This window comes from Caenorhabditis elegans, chromosome X (genome assembly GCF_000002985.6).
Source record: "Caenorhabditis elegans chromosome X".
NCBI classification, from domain to species: Eukaryota; Metazoa; Nematoda; class Chromadorea; order Rhabditida; family Rhabditidae; genus Caenorhabditis; species Caenorhabditis elegans.
The window spans coordinates 14,447,251-14,466,616 of NC_003284.9; the positions used below are offsets into that span (position 1 = coordinate 14,447,251).

The 19,366-nt window shown below is 34.8% G+C and overlaps 6 protein-coding genes and 1 pseudogene across 7 annotated transcripts; 5 read left to right on the forward strand and 2 right to left on the reverse strand.

Moving 5' to 3' along the window:
- The first annotated feature begins 959 nt into the window (after positions 1-959).
- jmjd-3.2 (JmjC domain-containing protein) lies at positions 960-6,317 on the forward strand. Its single transcript, NM_078004.6, has 8 exons — positions 960-1,091; positions 1,655-1,894; positions 2,081-2,571; positions 3,207-3,912; positions 4,358-4,545; positions 4,592-5,184; positions 5,241-5,432; positions 6,057-6,317. Exons 1-8 carry the CDS (start codon positions 980-982, stop codon positions 6,136-6,138), a joined length of 2,604 nt encoding a protein of 867 aa, NP_510405.1. The 5' UTR covers positions 960-979; the 3' UTR covers positions 6,139-6,317.
- Positions 6,307-6,585, reverse strand: F23D12.7 (Neuropeptide-Like Protein). The gene is made up of 2 exons (NM_001029430.4): positions 6,453-6,585; positions 6,307-6,405 (listed from the first exon to the last, which is right to left on the reverse strand). Exons 1-2 carry the CDS (start codon positions 6,580-6,582, stop codon positions 6,356-6,358), a joined length of 180 nt encoding a protein of 59 aa, NP_001024601.1. The 5' UTR covers positions 6,583-6,585; the 3' UTR covers positions 6,307-6,355.
- An 853-nt stretch (positions 6,586-7,438) lies between these two features.
- On the reverse strand, positions 7,439-8,269 carry Y66C5A.1 (Phage protein). The gene is made up of 3 exons (NM_001029793.2): positions 8,169-8,269; positions 7,665-7,815; positions 7,439-7,590 (listed from the first exon to the last, which is right to left on the reverse strand). Exons 1-2 carry the CDS (start codon positions 8,253-8,255, stop codon positions 7,681-7,683), a joined length of 222 nt encoding a protein of 73 aa, NP_001024964.1. The 5' UTR covers positions 8,256-8,269; the 3' UTR covers positions 7,439-7,590; positions 7,665-7,680.
- A 5,192-nt stretch (positions 8,270-13,461) lies between these two features.
- On the forward strand, positions 13,462-14,889 carry Y66C5A.2 (PB1 domain-containing protein; the record flags this gene model as incomplete). The annotated part of the gene is made up of 4 exons (NM_001029794.2): positions 13,462-13,465; positions 14,528-14,559; positions 14,619-14,705; positions 14,758-14,889. 4 exons carry the CDS (start codon positions 13,462-13,464, stop codon positions 14,887-14,889), a joined length of 255 nt encoding a protein of 84 aa, NP_001024965.2.
- Positions 14,890-15,606: 717 nt separating this feature from the next.
- M163.6 lies at positions 15,607-17,152 on the forward strand (annotated as a pseudogene). Its single transcript has 8 exons — positions 15,607-15,798; positions 15,848-15,889; positions 16,271-16,333; positions 16,382-16,435; positions 16,481-16,594; positions 16,648-16,689; positions 16,861-16,932; positions 17,121-17,152. Coding segments are annotated over exons 1-8 (611 nt in total).
- Positions 17,153-17,562: 410 nt separating this feature from the next.
- M163.7 (Ovule protein) lies at positions 17,563-18,453 on the forward strand (the record flags this gene model as incomplete). Its single annotated transcript, NM_001368556.3, has 3 exons — positions 17,563-17,634; positions 17,688-17,795; positions 18,364-18,453. The coding sequence occupies 3 exons, from the start codon at positions 17,563-17,565 to the stop codon at positions 18,451-18,453; spliced, it is 270 nt and encodes an 89-aa protein (NP_001355364.1).
- Positions 18,454-18,642: 189 nt separating this feature from the next.
- Positions 18,643-19,124, forward strand: M163.22 (Phosphatase PAP2 family protein; the record flags this gene model as incomplete). Its single annotated transcript, NM_001368557.1, has 2 exons — positions 18,643-18,768; positions 18,975-19,124. The coding sequence occupies 2 exons, from the start codon at positions 18,643-18,645 to the stop codon at positions 19,122-19,124; spliced, it is 276 nt and encodes a 91-aa protein (NP_001355492.1).
- Between the last annotated feature and the right edge of the window lie 242 nt (positions 19,125-19,366).

Consider the following 19,366-nt stretch of genomic DNA (forward strand, 5'->3'; position numbering starts at 1 on the left):
AGATAATCTCTCAAGGAAAAGCAGATTAATCAACAAAGCGCAGCAGAACTTTCAAATTCATTTTAGTTAATAAGTATACGATTTCCGGTGACCGAATATATGTAGTTGGTTTGTGTTGTATTTTGAATTCTGGTATATAAAATATAAGTAATAATATATAAGTAACCGTTTGAAATTGGAAAATTTTTTCGACGCAAACTTTGCCAGTGATATGTTCAATGAAACATGCTAGTTTGAAAAAATTAAGCATACAAGCACATTCCTATAAATAATTTGGTGGCCACCTTCTGTTATGTTTTATCAAAAATTAGACCTCCCGGCTATTTTGTTACAATCGAGCAGACACCCCCCCCCCCCCCCCCCCACGACACCTGTTCTCTTTGAGCACTCCATAACGTGGGAAGGCACATCTTGCGTCATATGTGACCCGACAGTCTCCTACAAAAATATGGGAAACGGGGCAGATTGAGTGATGATGTAACTTGTTCTGCGCAGTCTTCTCTGCCTGTTCTCGACCTTTTTGCGAGGATTGGCTCCAACATACGTTTTGCACCACTTCTCGATGTTTTTTAGTTTGTTTTTCAAAATTAACATATAGTTTTTCATCAATTTTAGACAAAACTAATTCATTCAATTAATTTTAACATGAAATGAAATATTCAGAACTTAACTTTAGTTGTTTTAGAATAATAGGGTATGCATTGTTAAAATTACAAAAAGTGAGATTTATATCCAAGTCTTTAAATTTTATTGTATTGCAGTTTTGGGATTATTTTAGATTTTTATTAGGAAATGCATGCAATTTTTGCAATTATTGATAGATGTACAGTTTTTAGTGTGTGTGTGTTTTTTGTTAATTTCGAGGATTAATAGAAGAAAAATCCTCTTTAAAATTTGAGTTCACACTTTTTTCCACTAGCAATATTAATTTTGAATATTTTGATCACGAGCAATAATTTTTTCAGGATTTTTTCAAAAGATGGATAGCGGTGGCCAAGGTTCAGGTTCACAAGACCAATTCGAAAAAACAGAACAACTCGTTGATGCACAATATCCAGTTCCGACAACATTGAAGCCAGATTTTTTCACAGGTGAACATTTTAATTTTGTGTTAATAACACGATCATACAATAAAAAAGGTTTGTAAACTGACAGGAGACGGAATTTTCATATCGAGAAATTAAAAAAATCCTTTTTTTCAATGTAAAAAATCTATATTTGAAATTGATTTTCATATGACTAGTTTTTTTTTCAAGCGAAGCATTATATTATTCTTTATATACATTTAAAGGTGGAGTACTGCCAGTGGAGAAATTGTTAAAAACCACTCGTTTGGTCACAAAATGACCAAATATCATGATAAAACTTTTCAAAAATTTTTGAAAATTTATTATTTACTGTCAAAAAGTGGCAATTACTCAGTTTTTGCCACTCATAATTTTCGAAGTCGACCAAAAAAACAATTTTTTCGACATTTTTTATGTTCTAATTTTGTTTAAATTATTTTTATTAAAATATTGTAGGGGTCGCAACATGCGGCATTTCTTTAAATTTCCTCAAAAGCTAGTAGATTCTCCAATTGTCAGCACAAATGATTCTGAACCAATTAATGAACAAGTTTATTCAACACAAAGTAATCATGGCGAGCTTCAAGATAAAACCGAGATTGATGAAAGAAATCGAGTGGATCAGTGCTTCGATAATGATCAACCATTTAACGGAAACAATTCAAAACTGTTAGAATCCGAGTCTCATAAACTGGGAGAGTCGTCAACTGAACCTTCAGGAACAACAATATCATCAGGAAATTATGAAATTGCTGAAGACTGCTCGGATGAGACAGAGCAATTCATCGATCCAGACAATCAAGTTCCAGCAGCAAATTTTATTACCAGTAAGCTTAAGATTTCTTTGAAAAATGTGCTCATTCAAACATTTTCTTCATGCAACTTTTTTAGTAACTTTTTCGGATGGGAACTGAAAATTATAAAACTGTGTTGCGTGTTTGCAGAGATTTTAAATATTGGGCTAATTTTTTTCTAAACAAAATGTTTTTTGAATTAATCGTTTTCATTTTCAGACGACTGCACAACAATTGAACAAACTGCAAAAATTCAAGAAGAAAGCGGAACAGATTCTTTGATTGTCAGCACAAATGATTCTGGTTCAACTAATGAACAGATTTTGCCAACACAGAGCAATGATGCTGACTTTCGTGAAAGAATTGAAATTGACGGAAGAGATCAAGTGGATCAGCATGGCAACAGTTATCCACCAATTAGTGGGAACAACTCAAAATTGAGAAAATCAGAGTCTCATGAACAGGGAGAATTTTTAGTTGGACCTTCAAGGAAAAGAAAGCCAGAAACACTAATTGAAACAAAGAGTAAGAAAAGAAAATCGGCGAGAGGAAGACCATCTAATAAGTTGAATCAATTTCAAATACATCAAGTTAGTAGTGACTGGAACGCGAACGCATTTCTTCAGTTTGCTCGACGAGACGCAGCTGGTACGATTCTAGAGTCGGAAGAAGCGAAAAAAACCATCGATGCACAGTTGGAACACTTTTCGGTATGTTGTTTCAATTAATATTAAAAAAAAAAAGAAATAGCACTTTAATAGTGTTGTAAACCTACTGACCCTACTGATAATGAACATGAAATTTCAATATAAACGAAATGTGGCTCAATTTTAAAATATAACGTTTAAATGTCAAACGCTATGTCAAACTTAAGTTATAATCAAAAAATTATTTTTTTTCCAGAAATTTCCTAATTCTTTTGGAATCGCATTAAAGATAGGAACAATTTAATAACTTTTTAATAATTTTCTAAATGTTAGAAAAATAAATAAATGAATTAAACTATTATACACACTACCAAGTATGCTCGTTGATATCATAAATTTTTACATATGCATTGTAAACATAAAACAAAGACCAATTTGAAAAGTTCAAATTTTAACACAGAACTTAATAGGGAGTTTTTTAAAACTATGTATAAAATGCGATCGGTGCGATCGGAAAAAAGTTGAACGTACTATTTTATAGCAGACATTTTGAGCTCGCATAATTGATAATTGTTTTCAGCGAAAAACTCAAACTTTCAGGTCAAAATTTTTTGTCTAAGACAGGACGTTGTAGGACGTTGTCAAAGCAAATTACAAATTATGTATATGCTTTTAACAAAACTTTAAAATATTTGCAGGAGCCCTCGTGCTCGACGGATGTTTCGGTTCATGTTGTCAGAGACAACGAGAATCTGGGCTTGGTGACAAACAAACTCCGATCGCTAGCCATTCCACCAATATCCAACCTTCCCAGTGATCTGCCTTCATTATATAAACTCCCGAAACTGTTTCTAACCGGAGCGACTTTTATGGACGTCTCAAAATCAAAAGGAAAACAAGTTATTACGAAAGCAAGCAAATGGATCAAATCTGGCAAAAATCTCGTATACGAAACATCTGGCTGTTCTGAACTATTTGATGAAACAACAAAATTCAACACTGATGGAAAGATTGAAGAAAACACAAGTGAAGAATACACAAATAAAGATCAATACAGGTTACCTGTTCCTATCTATAATATTGAGAACAACAGCGATGAAACATCAAATTTTATTAAAAATATCGTCAATACCACAACCATGTGCATCTTTCGAGGAATCGAAGAAGCATTTGGGATGGATCGCCAAACGTTTGACATCTCCACATTGGCACCTCTCTACCCCGATTACCCATTGAAAATTCGTCGACAGATGCCCCAGTCATCAGCAACCAATTTCTACATGAATGACAAAAATACCGTGCAGAGATTGGGAAATGCCTGGGCTGTCTTCGATTTTGAAGGAGTTACTCAGTTGAGAGATTTTGCGAAGAATTATGAAAGCCTTAAGGATATAGGAAGGTCAGGTACGTTTTTGAACTGTTTTTTTTTAATTCTTATTTAGCGAAAGATATTTGAGTTTTATAAGAAAATAAGTATCTTATAAAACCCAATTTCAAAATTTTTAAAGATTGGTCTAAAATTCCAGTCAGCTTTGAAAACCAAATTAGCGAAAACTTTTCAAAAGATTTCCAGGAGTTTTGAGCAAAATAAAGCAACGTCGCAACCATTTGAACCTCAATGGCATCCCAATGAAAATATTTGAAAAATATTTAGATTTTGAAATTCGTATAAAAAAAAGCACTTACTTCATTGTCGACCTTTAAATTATGGGTAATCAGAACTGAGTTCTCGCCAATTTTTGACTCTTAATCAACCCACTTGGGAACTTTTTTGATAAGTTTTAATAAAAACTAGAGAACTTCCAAAGTTTATAAAAATCATTAAATTTGTTCACCTTTCATTTTTCAGCTTACCAAGCTATCCTACGCAATCCTTCCGCATTTTCGGAAGTAATGGATGACATGAAGAAGCAAATCAAGGAAAATACGATCCCACTCAGTCCTGAACACAAACTTACAGTCCATGAAAATGCGACAGTGTTGGCATTTGGAACTAATATTGATCTGGATGATCAGCGATTCAAGGAACAGCTCGATGTATGTCGTTTAAAGTTAACGGTAGATAAATAATCATTATTTTCAGGAGATCAAAAAATTGCCTGATTGTTTGAGACCCGACGGAGCCGGGAATCTTCTCAACTTTGCTCAAGAGTCACTTGCAGGTCTGAACAAACCTCAAGTTTATTGCAAGCCTCCCGGAGCAAGAACCACAGCTCACCTGGAGAACCAAGCTCTCGGGTCCATTAACATTAATCATGGACCAGGTGATTGTGTTTGGTACGGAGTGCCCATGGAGTACAGTGGCAGAATGGAGGTGCTGATCAAAAAGCATCGACTTAATGTTTATAAAAGCGGGTACTGGCCAAGTGAGCAGGAATTAAGAAATGAAAAGATACCATCGCAAAAGTTTCTACAAAAGCCTGGAGACATGGTGTACGTCGGTATTGGAACATTTCATTGGGTGCAATCTAATGATTTTGCAATAAACGTCTCCTGGAATGTTGCACAACCAACTTTTAATCAACTGGCTGCTGCAATGGTCATTCACGATCACAACATCTCGAGTAAAGCAACTACTCTCATGCCTATTGAGCCAATTGTCTGGAAAATGGCTGAAGATGGAGTGGAGGCAGAGGATGAGAATATTTTCCTGGCTCGAAAGGCTATAATGCTAAAGTACGGTTTCGTCACAGAATCATAATACTAGATAACTAATTAATTCAAAATTACAGAAGTTTGGCAAAAAGCCAGTTTGAGTTCGATTTCGCCATTCAGGAAAATATGCTCATCAGATCAGCAAAAAACGAGAAATCGATCATCCCTGTTGAGCGATGCTCTATCCAAAAATGCCGGGAAGTTCTGTTCAATATGATCACACTTGACAATAAGCAAAATCCATTCTGCCTTAATTGCATAGTTAAAGGGTGAGTTGCATTTTGTGAAGAGTGATAACTGATAAATGCGGAAGAAGGGATGTATTGTTTACTCATCATAGAAAATTTTTTTGTATTTTTTTTTTCGAATTATCATTTTTTTATTGCATTTATCGGTCGTTTATCCAACGTTTTTTCGTTGAATAACGTATATTCAAACCCGATGGAAGGCCATTTTTTGGTGATTTTTGGTTAACTATCTTGAGATTATCTACCAAAACATGCAATTAAAAAACAAAAGCTCAAAAAAGTCAAATTTGTGACCGTTGCGTCACGGAAAAATCTCCCAAATTAGAGAATTTTTCGTACGAAATTTGTTTATTTGAGTGCATTTTAAGTATATATGTTCAAACATGTAGACCACTTTTATTTTGGTTAAAAAAGTAAAAAACACACGAATAGCAAGATAAAAATAGTTTAATTGGTGTCAAAGTGTCGCATTTTGGTTTCTTCGGGAAATGCGAGAGAAGAGACGGAGATTTTTCAGCTGATTTCGCATGGCTATACGTGTGCTGACGTTACATTTTTCTGGAAGAGAAATTCCCGCATTTTTGTAGATAAAACCGCAATGAAACAGCCTGACACCACGTAATAATCTAATATTTAATTTTCCAGAAAAGTCAAAGCAACAGCATTTCAAAGGCGGGACATTGCTGACTTGGTGAAGATATTTGACGAGTTTAAATGGGTGTCCTGAAACTTTTCTTTTTTTCAACTTTCGATCCTCAATTTTCACAGCTTTCTTTTGTATTATACAATTCTTGCACATTTTGAATCACTTATCGTTTTATTGATCTTGTTTTGATTTTTTATTATGCAACATTTTTCGATATGATCAATTCTGTTTAATAAAGTCCAACTTACTAATTATAAAAAAAATTTATTCTTACATACAAAAAAGAAATCGAAAATGTTTAGTTGCATGGGTTGACAGATGGACGTGCTGTGGCCATTGGCATATTATCTGAAAATAGGAGTTTTTGATTTTGTATGCAATTATTTTGAAATTACTGAAATCCTCTGGGTCTTGTGGGTAGCGAAAATCTTCAGCGTTATCAATATTTGGAATTGGTGCGGACAGAGAGATCCCAACGAGCAAAACCATGAAGAGAGTCAAGAAAGACAGTAGGAAACGAAACATTTTCTGAAAGATGAGATTGGGTTAGGAAAAAAAGAAACACGAGGAGTTCGGTGAAGAAAAATCAGACAATGACGAAAAGATGTTTTCAATGTTATCACACAAAATGTTGAGGTTGAAGCAACTGCGGCGGCAGTTGTCAATTTTCCCGGTGACATGTAAATAAAAGAGTTGGTGAATCATACAATTTGATTTCTAGAGAAACGATTGAAAATATATTCTGTTTAGAAACCTGACTTAAAATCAAAACCTGAGTTAAAATCATGTTAAAAATAAGTATACAATTAGGAAAAGAAAAACAGGTACATATATCTCTCCAATAATAACCGTCAAACTACAGAGGTTTTGAGTGTATTTTCCCTTCTCGCCGTTTTTGTGGTTCAGGGCAACGGCCAGAGCAGTGATGCAACTGTGCTTCTGTGCTGCTCCATATACTTCAGTTGCTGATCAATCCCAAAATTTTCTCATATTGCTCTTCTATTGACTACTTCTAAAAATTGAAAAAAATTAAAAATAAATCATATTCTCTGTCAGTCTTGCACCCATTTGAGAACTTCTGTAATTTAACGTTTGAGAAAATAAAACTATTTTTTTGTTCCGAGCTTAGTGCGCTCAACGGCTTGTAACTGCAACAAGACTTTAACCAAAAGCATCGGTTTTTTTTTCTGGAAAATCTATAATTAAAACCTTCAAGAATTGTCATGAATTTTCTACTTGTTTTCAACTCTCGCAAAACTGCAACATATGCATGAGGCAAACATAACTTGATACTTTCGGATAATTTTCAAATAGAATGCATCTGGAATATCGACGAGGAACCTATGAGTTGAACAATCACAGATGTTTAAAAGCTGCGTTTCACGAAAATATCTATTCATTTATAGAGAAATTAGTTGGAAATTCATATTATGCTCAATGGAATGAAAATTGAATAATTATGAGAAGTTATGGAAATGTGCAGCATACCGATGGAATGAGCCAATGTTGTTGAAATCATCGCTTGGAGAGTGTCTGAAAAATTTAAATATTTCAGTCAAGTTTTCTCTTAACAAAAGACATCATCATTATAGAATTATAGAATTCACCTTTTCTTCTTGTCTCTCATTCTACTTTGGTGACAGACTCAATTGCAATAATCGATTCTTCCATGCTCTCCTTGAGTGCTCCAACCATTTCTTCGAGATCCACGTTTTGATTGAGTTTGGCGGCTGGTTTCATGTATTTGGGCGCCTGGTTCTGAAAAGTTTTGGAAATTTTGTTTAATCTAAAAATATCAGAAATTTTAAATTTTACTGCTGTATTTGCCTTTAATTTGTTCATAGTAATATTTGTCACTGACATTTTTAGCGTGGTGACATTTCCTAAACGTCATCGGTTTTATCGCAACCGTTATTAATTGACAAAAAATTATAGTTCCCTAGCTAATCGTTGTTCAGTGCACAACGTTTAATTATCCGAAATGGGGTGTACAGCTCATAGAAAAAATATAGTATATACAATTTCAATGTAAGATGAAAGGCCCATTTTTAGTCACTAATTTTTTGGATAACAAAAGTTCTAACAAAAGAAATTGAAATTTTGAATATTACCTGAATAAATGCACCTAGCTCTTTTGTCATTATTTCATCTCGGTCCAAACTTTCGCGCAGCATGCGAAGAAGATCTTGAAGAGCCATTTTTGATTCCGCCTCTGACATTGCAAATTTAAACTACAGCCGGAGACGGGGTGGATGAGATAGATTTGCAAATGTGTAGTGTTTTACGAAAACATGTTGCACATTTTGTCTCAATCTTGAGCATTGAAATAGAATACCCAATGGAATGGAATGAAGAGAATATTTCAAATGTCAAAGAATGAGGGTCTCATTTTTAGTTGTTCACTCATTTATATGCTAAAAAAGATGAAAAGATAGGAGTTATCGGGGTTGGGAGAAACTTTATTCAAAAAATTTCTTAATAATAAAAAAATCGTTAAAGTTTTGCCAAACCACAACAAATAAAACATTGAGTTTTAAGGTAGAACATATACAAAAATAAACTGCAAAATAAAAAGAGCACAACAACTATGTGAGCTTCTACAAGAAAAAATACAAAACCTTTTAAACTTCAAAACTTGGCCATTCCGAAATCCAATCACAACATTTTTCAATAATTGAAAAATGTGATAAGATTGGGAAATCGCTTTTTTCTCATCTTGACAATGATTTCAAATGGAATTAAAAATGGGTGCATGGGGGAAACATATTGAACACACCAGATTTAATCTATTAATATTGTTAGAATCATTTTCAAGAACGGAATATTCATAATGTCTTTCAGAGAGACAGTGGCCGGTACTGATATTTTTTGCAAAATGCAAAGTTGACAATTTCGAAGTTGAAAAAAAAAACAGTTTGTTGTTTTTTGTCCATTTATTAAAATTGGAAATTTGAGGGAAAAATTGAAAGAAGTCTTAGAGAAAATTTGAATGAACCAGGAAAAAATTTAAAAGTTACAGTGCTTTGTGATGGGAAATTTCAAGCCATGAGTCCATGAATCTGAGTTTCAGGCAAACTGCTACGTCGGCGGATTGATGAAAATAAGTTTGCCTTAAGTGTAAAAACACAATGTTCAAAAATCTCATCATCAGACTGACCGCAAATTTTGTACAAATATGCAGAGACCGGTTATTTTTTACTGAATATTCCGAGCATGGAAAAATAAATAGAATAGTTCTAAATTGTAAAATTGCATTTTAAATTATAACTTGATCGTCTTTCACGCTGTAGTAGAGTGAATGGGATTTTTGCTATCAAAACCCAGAGTAGTCTGAAATGCTGATATTGAATTTCCATTGTTTTACAATATGCTGCGTTTTTTTCCGTGGTCGTTCTGAGTTTCAGACGACTTATAATACTATTTCATTGCAAAATGTGCATTTGCACTACTCCACTTCTGAATTCCTTCACACCTGATCAAGCCAAATCGAAGTGAGACTCTTTTATTTTTTGAAGCATCAGCGACATCGAATGTAGCTTGCTTTATTGCGAGGATATACCGAGTTTTAAAAAAATTTCTATTAGGTTGAACCGGAAGTCTTTGTGACTGGGTTTGCTTATCCACCGCTCGCCGCAGTTGCACTTTGGTGTTCCCTTGTTGCTAGGGTATAACAACGAGTAAAGGAACTTCATTTTAAAAAACACCCCACTCCCTTCCCTCTGACATGAGTTTAGTTAGCCAACGATGCATGTAAATAGTGACATCCACATCCGACATAGTTTGATGTACTTCTTCCTATTTCATACCACGATGAAGGATTTCGAGAGTCTCCTTGAGAATGTTTATCATGCACATGCCCATCACTATAATATCATACACAATTGGTTCCACCGCTTCGACAAGGACGACTTTTCTCTTGAGGACCAAGAGACCCCATAAATTGGATTTGGATTCGTTGAAGAAAGCCGTGGAAACGAATCCTTTCCAAACCACTCGTGAGCTGTCAACCGCACTTGGGTCTTATCGAACCAACATCGTACAGGGCTTGGTAGCTCCCGGAATAAAGACAATAAGGGATGGATTCATACCTCACACCTTGACACAAGCCAACCTTGAGTTTTGAATGGATGATTCCCTTTCCCTCCTCATTCTTCACGGGGGCGATTAATGGTTGGACCCACTTTTCACTGGAGACGAGAAGTGGGTCCTCTACAATAACAACCACAGGCATGCCCAATGGATTGAAGAAGAAGAGACCCCACAGGATGCCGCTAAACCCGACTATCCCCCTAACAAAGTCATGACCTCAATGTGGTGAGGAGTGTACAACCCCATTTACTGGGAATTGCTACCTGATAGCAAAATAATTACTGGGGGCCTCTACATTATCTAATCACGAAACCTGAAGAAAGTCTTCAATCGTTCACCTCTGATGGACAAGCAACTCCATTTTCAACAAAACAACTCTTGTCCCTACGGCTTGAAACAAGTATTGCAGGAACTGGTCAGGCGTGGATGGATGATTCTCCTTTACCCTCCGTATTCTCAAGACACTGCTCCATCTGAATACTGGCCGTTTCCAGATATAACTCGTGACCTATGGGAAAGAACCTTCAATACCCATGGAAGTGTCGAAATGGCACTCAAGCAATATTTCGACTTGCGCCTGGAAGGGTTCTATAAGCAGGGCATTCATAAGTTGCGCACACGTTGGTAGTATATTGTTGATAATGATAGCAAATAAAATTTATCCTATCGTTTCTCTTGCTTCGAGAAATAAACGATTGAAAAAGTCACAAAGACTTCCGGTTCAACCTAATACATTTATAAATGTTTCATTAAAAGTACGCTGGAACAATAATAGGATAAAATTAAATTCATATTATTTTTTTCCAAAAGCATAACAGACCTGACCCTCAAAATTCAGGAATCATAACATTTTTGCGCGCCATGGCCAGAACATTTTTGGCAACCCACTCCTATATTGGCTTGCGACTTTTGAGTTAGGCGCTTAACGGCTGATGCTGATAGCAGATGTCTTGTGAACTGTCCGTTGGGTGTCGTAAACTCTTTTCAAATTCAGTCGGGTGTAGAGTTAGATTTAGAGCGGTATATTAGATAGAACGTTATCTGCTGACTGACTAGACTTGAGATCAAATTTGGTTTGGAGTGTTTTAGTTTTGATTTAACCAAAAGCTGTTTTTTTTTCAAAAATTCAAGTACTGAAAAACCATATGGAGCCTTTCTTTTTTCTTTTATGAAACTGTTAATTATGGTCGAATGTACCAGAAAATACCAAACAAAGTATGCTAGCTTACCCGGAAGATTATTTTAAAAAATTGCAAAATTTCACCATCGACATCTACATAATTTGGAGTAAGAGGTTTTTTTAAAACACAAAATCACAGTTATTCAAGCTTAAAGTATGATTAGGCATTAAACAACCATTAAAATATAACTTGTCAAAATTTGGTTATACGAGTACAAGGAAGTAGGGGACATAGGAAAATTACCGTATTATAACTAACAAATCTACAGTAATTTTATTTTGAGTAGGGTATGTATATTTGGCATCAGATCCCAATGTAATTTCCGAAATGTTATATTCTTTGTAGTTATTCTCATAACCCATGTTTACTATTGTGTGGTTTTTTCAGAATCGATATGAAAAACCATTCACTAAGCCTGTGCTCAATTTTCAGAAATGCGGAATTACGCTTTCTTAGATTCCATTTTTCCGATCAATCTTGCCCACCCCCAGCAGCCCTCTTTCCTTTCACATCTCAAATAGCGATATCATTAGCCATAAAACGAACTCTGCTCCCCCTCTTTTTTACAGTGTCCACACACACACCCCCTGTCCTGCTGGGCATATGACCGCCAAAAGTTGTACTCGGACGAAAGAAACCAGAGGGAAAACGAGAGGAAAAATGGATGGTGGAAGTGAGAAGTCTTTCACATTCGGTTTTGCTGTATAAGCGATTGTGAGGAAAACAAGGGAGCTCAAGTTATCGGGTACGTTCACTTAAATTTCTACAATTTTTTTTTCAAATGGCTACATTTTATTTCAAAACTGCGGTTCCTCTTGTAATCTTTTTTTTACTATCACTTGTTCATATGCATTGACATTTCTAATTTCAAAAATTGGTTAGGTTCTCGTACATTTGTTGTTTGCTCATTTTCGTCAACTTTTTACAGTCACTCGTGAGAAAGTCTTGCCGTAAATTGATGCCGAGTGATGTGCTTGTATGTCTGAATCATGTTTTTTGCTGGCGGCCGGGCCTTCTGTGTTTCATCTCTATAATGGGCTGATTTGTTTCTATTTGCACTTTTCTCATTTTTTTGAATTTCTGTTACTCGAATTCCTAGAAGGAATGTAGTGAAAGTTTACCTAGCTAGAAAATAAATGAAAATCCATGGCTCAAAATTAAGACTGAAACGGTTTAGAGACAGTGAATGATATTTATCAGGAGAGAAGATCAAATCTTTCTTCAATTTTAAAGGTGGAGTAGCGCCAGTCATAATAAAACACTTCAAAAAATTATAGACTTTTCATAATTTCCGGTCAAAGTTTTGGCGAATTGCCAAAATTTTAAAAAGCATGAGCTTTTGAGGAAATCCAAAGCAATGTCGCATGTTCCGACCCTTACAATGTTTTAATACTAATAATTGAAACAAAATTAAAGTATAAAAAAATGTAGAAAAAATTGATTCTTTGGTCGACTTCCAAATGTAAAATGGTTCCTTTTAACAAAAATGACGTTTATGTTCCAAATATTCTTCCTTTCTCCTGCATAGATTTGAAAATTGTCCTTCATTAAATCTTTTCCTCCATTTTTGCGTGAATCATCTGTCGGCCATTGGTTTCTCTCACTTTCTGTCGTTACAGTTGGCGAAGGACCGCCTTCGTGTTTCGCAGTCTTTTGCGGTGTTTGCCTGTCTCGATCGCTTTTGTTCCTTCTATCCAGATGTTGTTGAGCTCCCTCCTAGACTCATCGATGTTAATTCTTGTGTTTTTTTTGGTGATATTTGTGGATTGTAATGGGGGCTCCCGACTTGTAAGGCTCAGATTTTATCATTCACCAATAGCAAGGCTTGATTCACAAAACCTGTATAAGTAAGGTTAATAAAAACATCTCCACGTTGATTTCTCAGGTTATTAATTTGTGACCAGTATAGTTATTTTCAAAAGTATAAAATGCGTGTTCCGTATTTTTCCTTACCCTCTAACTTTTTTTTCTACAAAAAATTACATCAATTTGATTATGATTTCACCTTCTTTTTCAGTTTGATACTTTTTACTTAATTTACAAATTTTATAAATGTCTTTACAGATCAAAGCCGCATTTCTTGCACATCAACATATTTCTGGACACTTCACTTCATTTGACGCATCCATTCGCCATGAGTAAGTGATTCAAAAAGTGGAAAGACATTCAAAGGAGGAGGTTTGGACGATTTTGAACGTATTGACCCAAAATTTGCTCAAATGAACGAATTTCGTAATTAAACTTCTCAAAAAATTTTCAAATTTTTTATGGCGGTTCAAAATTTCGAAAAAATTACACTGATTTTAGCTAAAATCTCAAATTTCGGCCACTTTTCTGCATCGCATCTGCCCGAAGTTGACTTTTTTGGAATTATCATCTTTTATTGCATATTAGGTAGTTTATCTCATTTAATTTCGTCGATAAAAGTACATTTAAAGCCGATAGGTAACAAAAAATCATCGAAATTGGCCAGCAATCGGCTTTAAATGTACCTTAATCGACGAAATTAAATGAGATAAACTACCAATATATGCAATAAAGGATGATAATTTCAAAAAAGTCAACTTCGGACAGATGCGATGCAGAAAAGTGGCCGAAATTCGAGATTTTAGCTAAAATCAGTGTAAATTTTTTTAAATTTTGAACCGCCATTAAAAATTTTTGAAAACTTTTTGAGAAGTTTCATTACGAAATTCGTTTATTTGAGCACTTTTTGGGTCTATACGTTCAAAATCGTCCGAACCGTTAGTTCTCCTTTAAGCTTTTTTACTATCTAGGTTTTCTTAAAATTGATCTAAATTTAACATGAAAATGTTTTCTATTGTATCAGTTATTATTACTATAGTATCAATTATTATTACTCATCTACTGCATATACTTGCACCCTCGCCATCCTATAAACATTAGGTTATCTATTTTTCAGTATTAACTTCATCACTCTTTAACCGTCATACATCACTTTGACTACTTATGCATGGTTAACAGAATCTATTTTTCAAATCAAAAATGTTCGTGATTTTTCAAAGTGCCATTTCGATTTGTTTAGCCTCACCTATGTAAGATACTACATCTGAAATATATCTTTCCGTTTTGTTGTAGAATGTTGTCTAACTGCTTCTGATCTGAGGTTTCAGCGAATTCACCTCATACAATAGTAAAACATGGATTGCTTTAAATATTGCCTTTTTTTTATTTTTCAGACACATTCAGCAACAAGGACCGCTTTCACATTGTAAGTTTATATTTTCAGTATTGATGGTCATTTCTAAACATGTAATTTAAAAATTTTAGAATCTGGACAAACGTCTTCAGGAAGGCGATTTTTCGAACTTCACCCACAACATTTTTGATCTTCTGACGAGGATTGAGAAAAATACCGTAAGCAAAAAAATTACCACAATACGCATTTCATATGAACATTTTATTTCAGAAGTTGTCGGACCGTCACCTCAATATCCGATACGACGAAGACGGCTGGGAGGCGAGCTTGGGACTTACGAGCAATGAAGCTGTGATCACCGCCTGTTCAAAGTATTGGAAAGAAGTAGATCAGTCGGTTTAATTTATTGTGCACTTCCTTCAGGGACTTTGGTTATTTTTCTGATATGTAAGTTATAACTGAAAAATCCTTCTAACTTGCCGATTTTCTAACAGAAATTTACCAAGTTCTATGTTCTTTCCCGGTTAATTTTCTTCTCCCAGTACCTCATTTCTCCTCACCAAATCTTCTACTGGCGTATCCCCGGAGTAGCGTAAGTGGGGCTAAAAATTACTTCTCTGGTGCTAAAATTTCCATATCATTTTTTAATTATTTCATTCACAGTAAACAAATGGCAAACACTCAGTTTTTTTCCAATCACTAACAATCCAAAAACTTTTTTTGAAAAACCTAAATAATCTGTCGCGTATTTTGTATTTTACCCGCTTCTTTGTATGTATACTTTGACAAAATTCTCACAGACACTACTCCACTTTTAAGTTTATTTGATATGATTCGGCATAATGGTATAATGGTTATCCTCTTCCCTAGGTCACAATGGTTATCTGAAAGCATTTATTTTGGTTTTCAGTCACTCACAATCACCACCACCTCACATGCTTTGTTGTAATTTTGTAGTGATAAATTGCTCGGGTGTTGGTTTTTACTGTGTGTTGTGCGTAAAGTTTCCGTTTTTGTTCACTTTTTCACCGTTTGCTTGTACTTCTCTAGTTGTTTAGTGCTCAGCTTCTTGTATCTTAAGATACTACAATATTGTTTTGTAATTTATTAATTAAGAAAATGAATGGCCACTTTGAAGTACTCGACAAGGAAATGGCTTCTGCAGAACTTCTGGAAATTGTTCAAAAGGATAACCATTCCGGATGCCACCATGTCTGCCCAACAGTTGTTAGGGAGGCCGATGCTTATCGTGTCGGACCAGGCAAAGATATCTGTTTTGGATATTTATTTCACATTGGCGGGGCACCGACTGTAAGTCAGAAAATTTTTGCCTGAAATATCTGAAACATAATTTTTTCAGGATGTGATTGGAGTGGTCGTCGAAGGCATGCTCACCCGCCAAGTAAGTTTACTTATTATCAAAGAATCATTAACCGCGCGCTAATGACTAAAGCAGCTACCAGAGCTGTGCCGGCACACGGCAAACGTAAAGTCTCTAATCTTGTACCAATATATTCAGTTTGAATTATGTGAATTCATACCTCACATTCACTTCAATTTGTGGAATGTCGGGATATCTTTTGTTAGGGGAACTGAAATTACTGTAGAGGTACTGTAAAAAATCAGAAGTGTGAAATTCTGAGCGGTTTGAAAATAATGCAAATTGACTACTGCTCTATTTCCGGGTTAGCATTACGTAGTATTAGTAGATTGTTGCAGTAGCTAGACGAAGGTTACTGCGTTAAAACAACAACCATACAATTATACAGGTGCAATATTTCAGTGCCCTCTTCTGAAAAAGCGGCTCGTTTCCGCGTACATGACCAAAAACTGGTCGCTAGGACCGGTAAGTTTTAGACAAAAATTGGAACTCAAAAATTAATCATTGTTTCAGTCAAACGCACATTTCCACGACGCGGATGGTGATGAAGCAATGGAGTTCTATGTGGTAATATTATACTGAAAAAAAACATTTCAAAAACTGCCTGTTCAGAACCACTTCAACTCCATCATCCAGCACCACGAAATTGGGGAAAAGGTGGAGTTGGAGTCGTTCGTGTCGGGCTCCGTCGTCGTTAGAAGCGCGATATTGGTTTTAGCCGAAAAGGTGATATTTGAGTTTTGGAAAGTTTATGTTAATTGTGATCTCAATTATTTCAGTTGTAGCTAGTCTGTTGCCGAGCCATCATTTTTATGATTACAGTGAGTTTACATGGAAAAATTAATGGCATTTTTGTAGTTTACACCAAAATTCATGGTTTTGAAATTTAAATGCAATCGACTTTAAGCTTGAAAAGTGAAAACTTTTCGCTGATTTCGGGGTACAAGTACCACATAAAGTCCCAATTTCAATTTTTTCACACTGTTTTTCAGATGCTCTTATTTCAACACTCCATTTTCGGTGCTCCATCACTTTATCAATATGTCCACAACGAGATTTTTTTAGTAAGTCAGAAAATAGAAAATATACTAAGAAAGCAGAATTTGTTTCGAGAAATTTTATAGCTGTACAAAAAGTGTATTTCGTGGTTTACGGTACTCAAAGGGCGGAGTGAGAAAAATTTGCTCTACGTGAAAAACCTCCTACATTTAATTCAATTTTCCAAATTCAATGTGTTATAGTTTTTTTGCAGGAGATGTTCTACATCCGACTTCCCAATTGATTCTCTTTCTCATTTTAGTTTGCTTTTTCCGGCTTTTGTTCCCTTTTATTATCTCGAGATCCTTTTTTCACTTTTACTAACTCCCGAATTTTTTCAAATTTTCTGTGATTTAATAGATTTCAAAACATACATGTAAATCCTCATATCAAGTAATGGTATTAGTTTTTGAGTAGTCTACTATCTTGTATTACATACATTTTAATTTTTCTACTGAGTTAAATTTAGAAAATAGTCAATTTTTAGAACATCCTGTAAATGTTTGTATAAATCTGATTCTTTTTAATGTAACTTTTCAAAAAATTCAACTTTTAACTTCTTTCGATGTTTGCCTCACTTTTATCGGATTTTTACTTGAACTCATACTCTTTTTCAAAAATAATTTAAACTCAAAGTTGAGAAAAAATCTTCAGAAATGCATGGCATCCATCAACTACAATTTTCTGCTGACTACGACTTTCTGAATTCACCGTTTGTCAGCACTTCGGTAATTTTTGTACTATTTCTGAGGCAAATAATAATATAAACTTTAGTTTTCAGACAATTAGCTCTCTCAACTCCATCCAATTCGAAGTTGACATCGAACATAATGTTAACCCCTCAATGTCGAGAAAACGTGAAGAACTGTATGCCAGGAGTATTGGATATGTGAGTCTTTTTGTCTTTGATGTCTAATTTAAGTTCACGACAATTGCATGCTCAATCTGTGCCTGATAAAGTTGGATAAATCAGTCATGTCCAAATTTGATCAAATTTTTGTCAATGTCTTATTCAAGTTCAAAACCACACTGAAATTTTTTTTAAAAGTCGCAAGAGACTCTGAAAAATCTTGCTCAATTTAGGCAAAAAAAAGTGGCTCTAAATTGAAAATTATTACCAAAATGTTTGTCTTACAAAAATCGTGAACATTTTTTGAGACGCTAAAAACATCATTTCAAAAATAGTGTAATTGTTAGGAACTTATCACAACGAACTTCTAAAGTGCATTCCAACATTTCTTGCCCTCACTGACAAAGTTGGTTGAATGTCTTATCAGAAGAGTAGTCAAATCATTTTGATTAAAAAATTTTAAAATTCACGAGCTGAATGGAAAAATAGCGCAAAAAACGATTCTTATCAGTTTCAACGAACTGCTACTAACATTTTTCGACATCTTCATTTCACAATTAGTTTTTTTAAATTTTTGCTTGGATTTAGAGAGTTGTTTTTTTTTCAGTGTGAAACGGTCGCCCGAGCTGTCATTTCCATGTTCATTGTAGTCACTATCTTTGTCGCCTGCTCTTGGTGGTCCCACGGTAACGCCTGATACAGTTTTATCGCCTAATGAGTTTTGTTTGCTTTTTCTTTTTTTATTAATTGGCTTGCAGTAATTTTATTTTAAATAAAATTTTTCTTTGTAATGTCCCTAATCATTTTGTTTTCGGCAGTGTTTTTCTCACTAATAGTTTACTTGGTTTTCAATTTTTGTTTAAATTTTATTAATTACTTGTTTAAGATGAATCTTCGAAAAAAGATCTCAGCATTTCTCGATGCTATCAAAAACTGGGAGGACCCTGATTTTTGCTTGCCAGAGGATGAGATGGGAGGTTTTCAGTACTTTTTTCTTCACTCCGAGACAGTTGTAAGTAATTCGAAACTTACAGAGCATAGTCGCATTAAGGTTTTTTTTAAACTAAAATATTTACATATTTCAATACTTCAAAGAAATTCCAAAGATAATATAGCGTGCTGACGTCACACTTTTCTGGAAAAAGATTCCCGCATTTTTTGTAGATCAGATTGTAATGAGACATCCTAACACCACGTGAATCCAGAATTCCATTTCAGGATGGCATCTTCATCCCGTTGCTCGGCGGGCTCATTGCGTTGGCCTTCCGCCTTCCTGTAAACATCAAAACTCTGATCCTCATGCGACTGTTTTCGGTTTTCACCATCACGATGGCAATTCTCCGACTCTGCTATTTCCTGTATTGTTGAATCGGCCAATGAAATTTCTTTGTGTTAGTGATTGTGGAGATCTATTTTGTCGTGGTGCGGTTCCAAGCCGTTTTGAAATTTTTTTTTGAGTTTTTTGAATCTAATTTTTTGTTTCAGAATGAATTAACAACTCCCAAAATTTCGTAAATTCTGTGAGCTCCCTATTTTCCCTAAACCCTATTTTATCAATCTATATCAAAGTTTAAAATCCTGCCGTTATTCCTCTCTTTTCGATTCCCTCT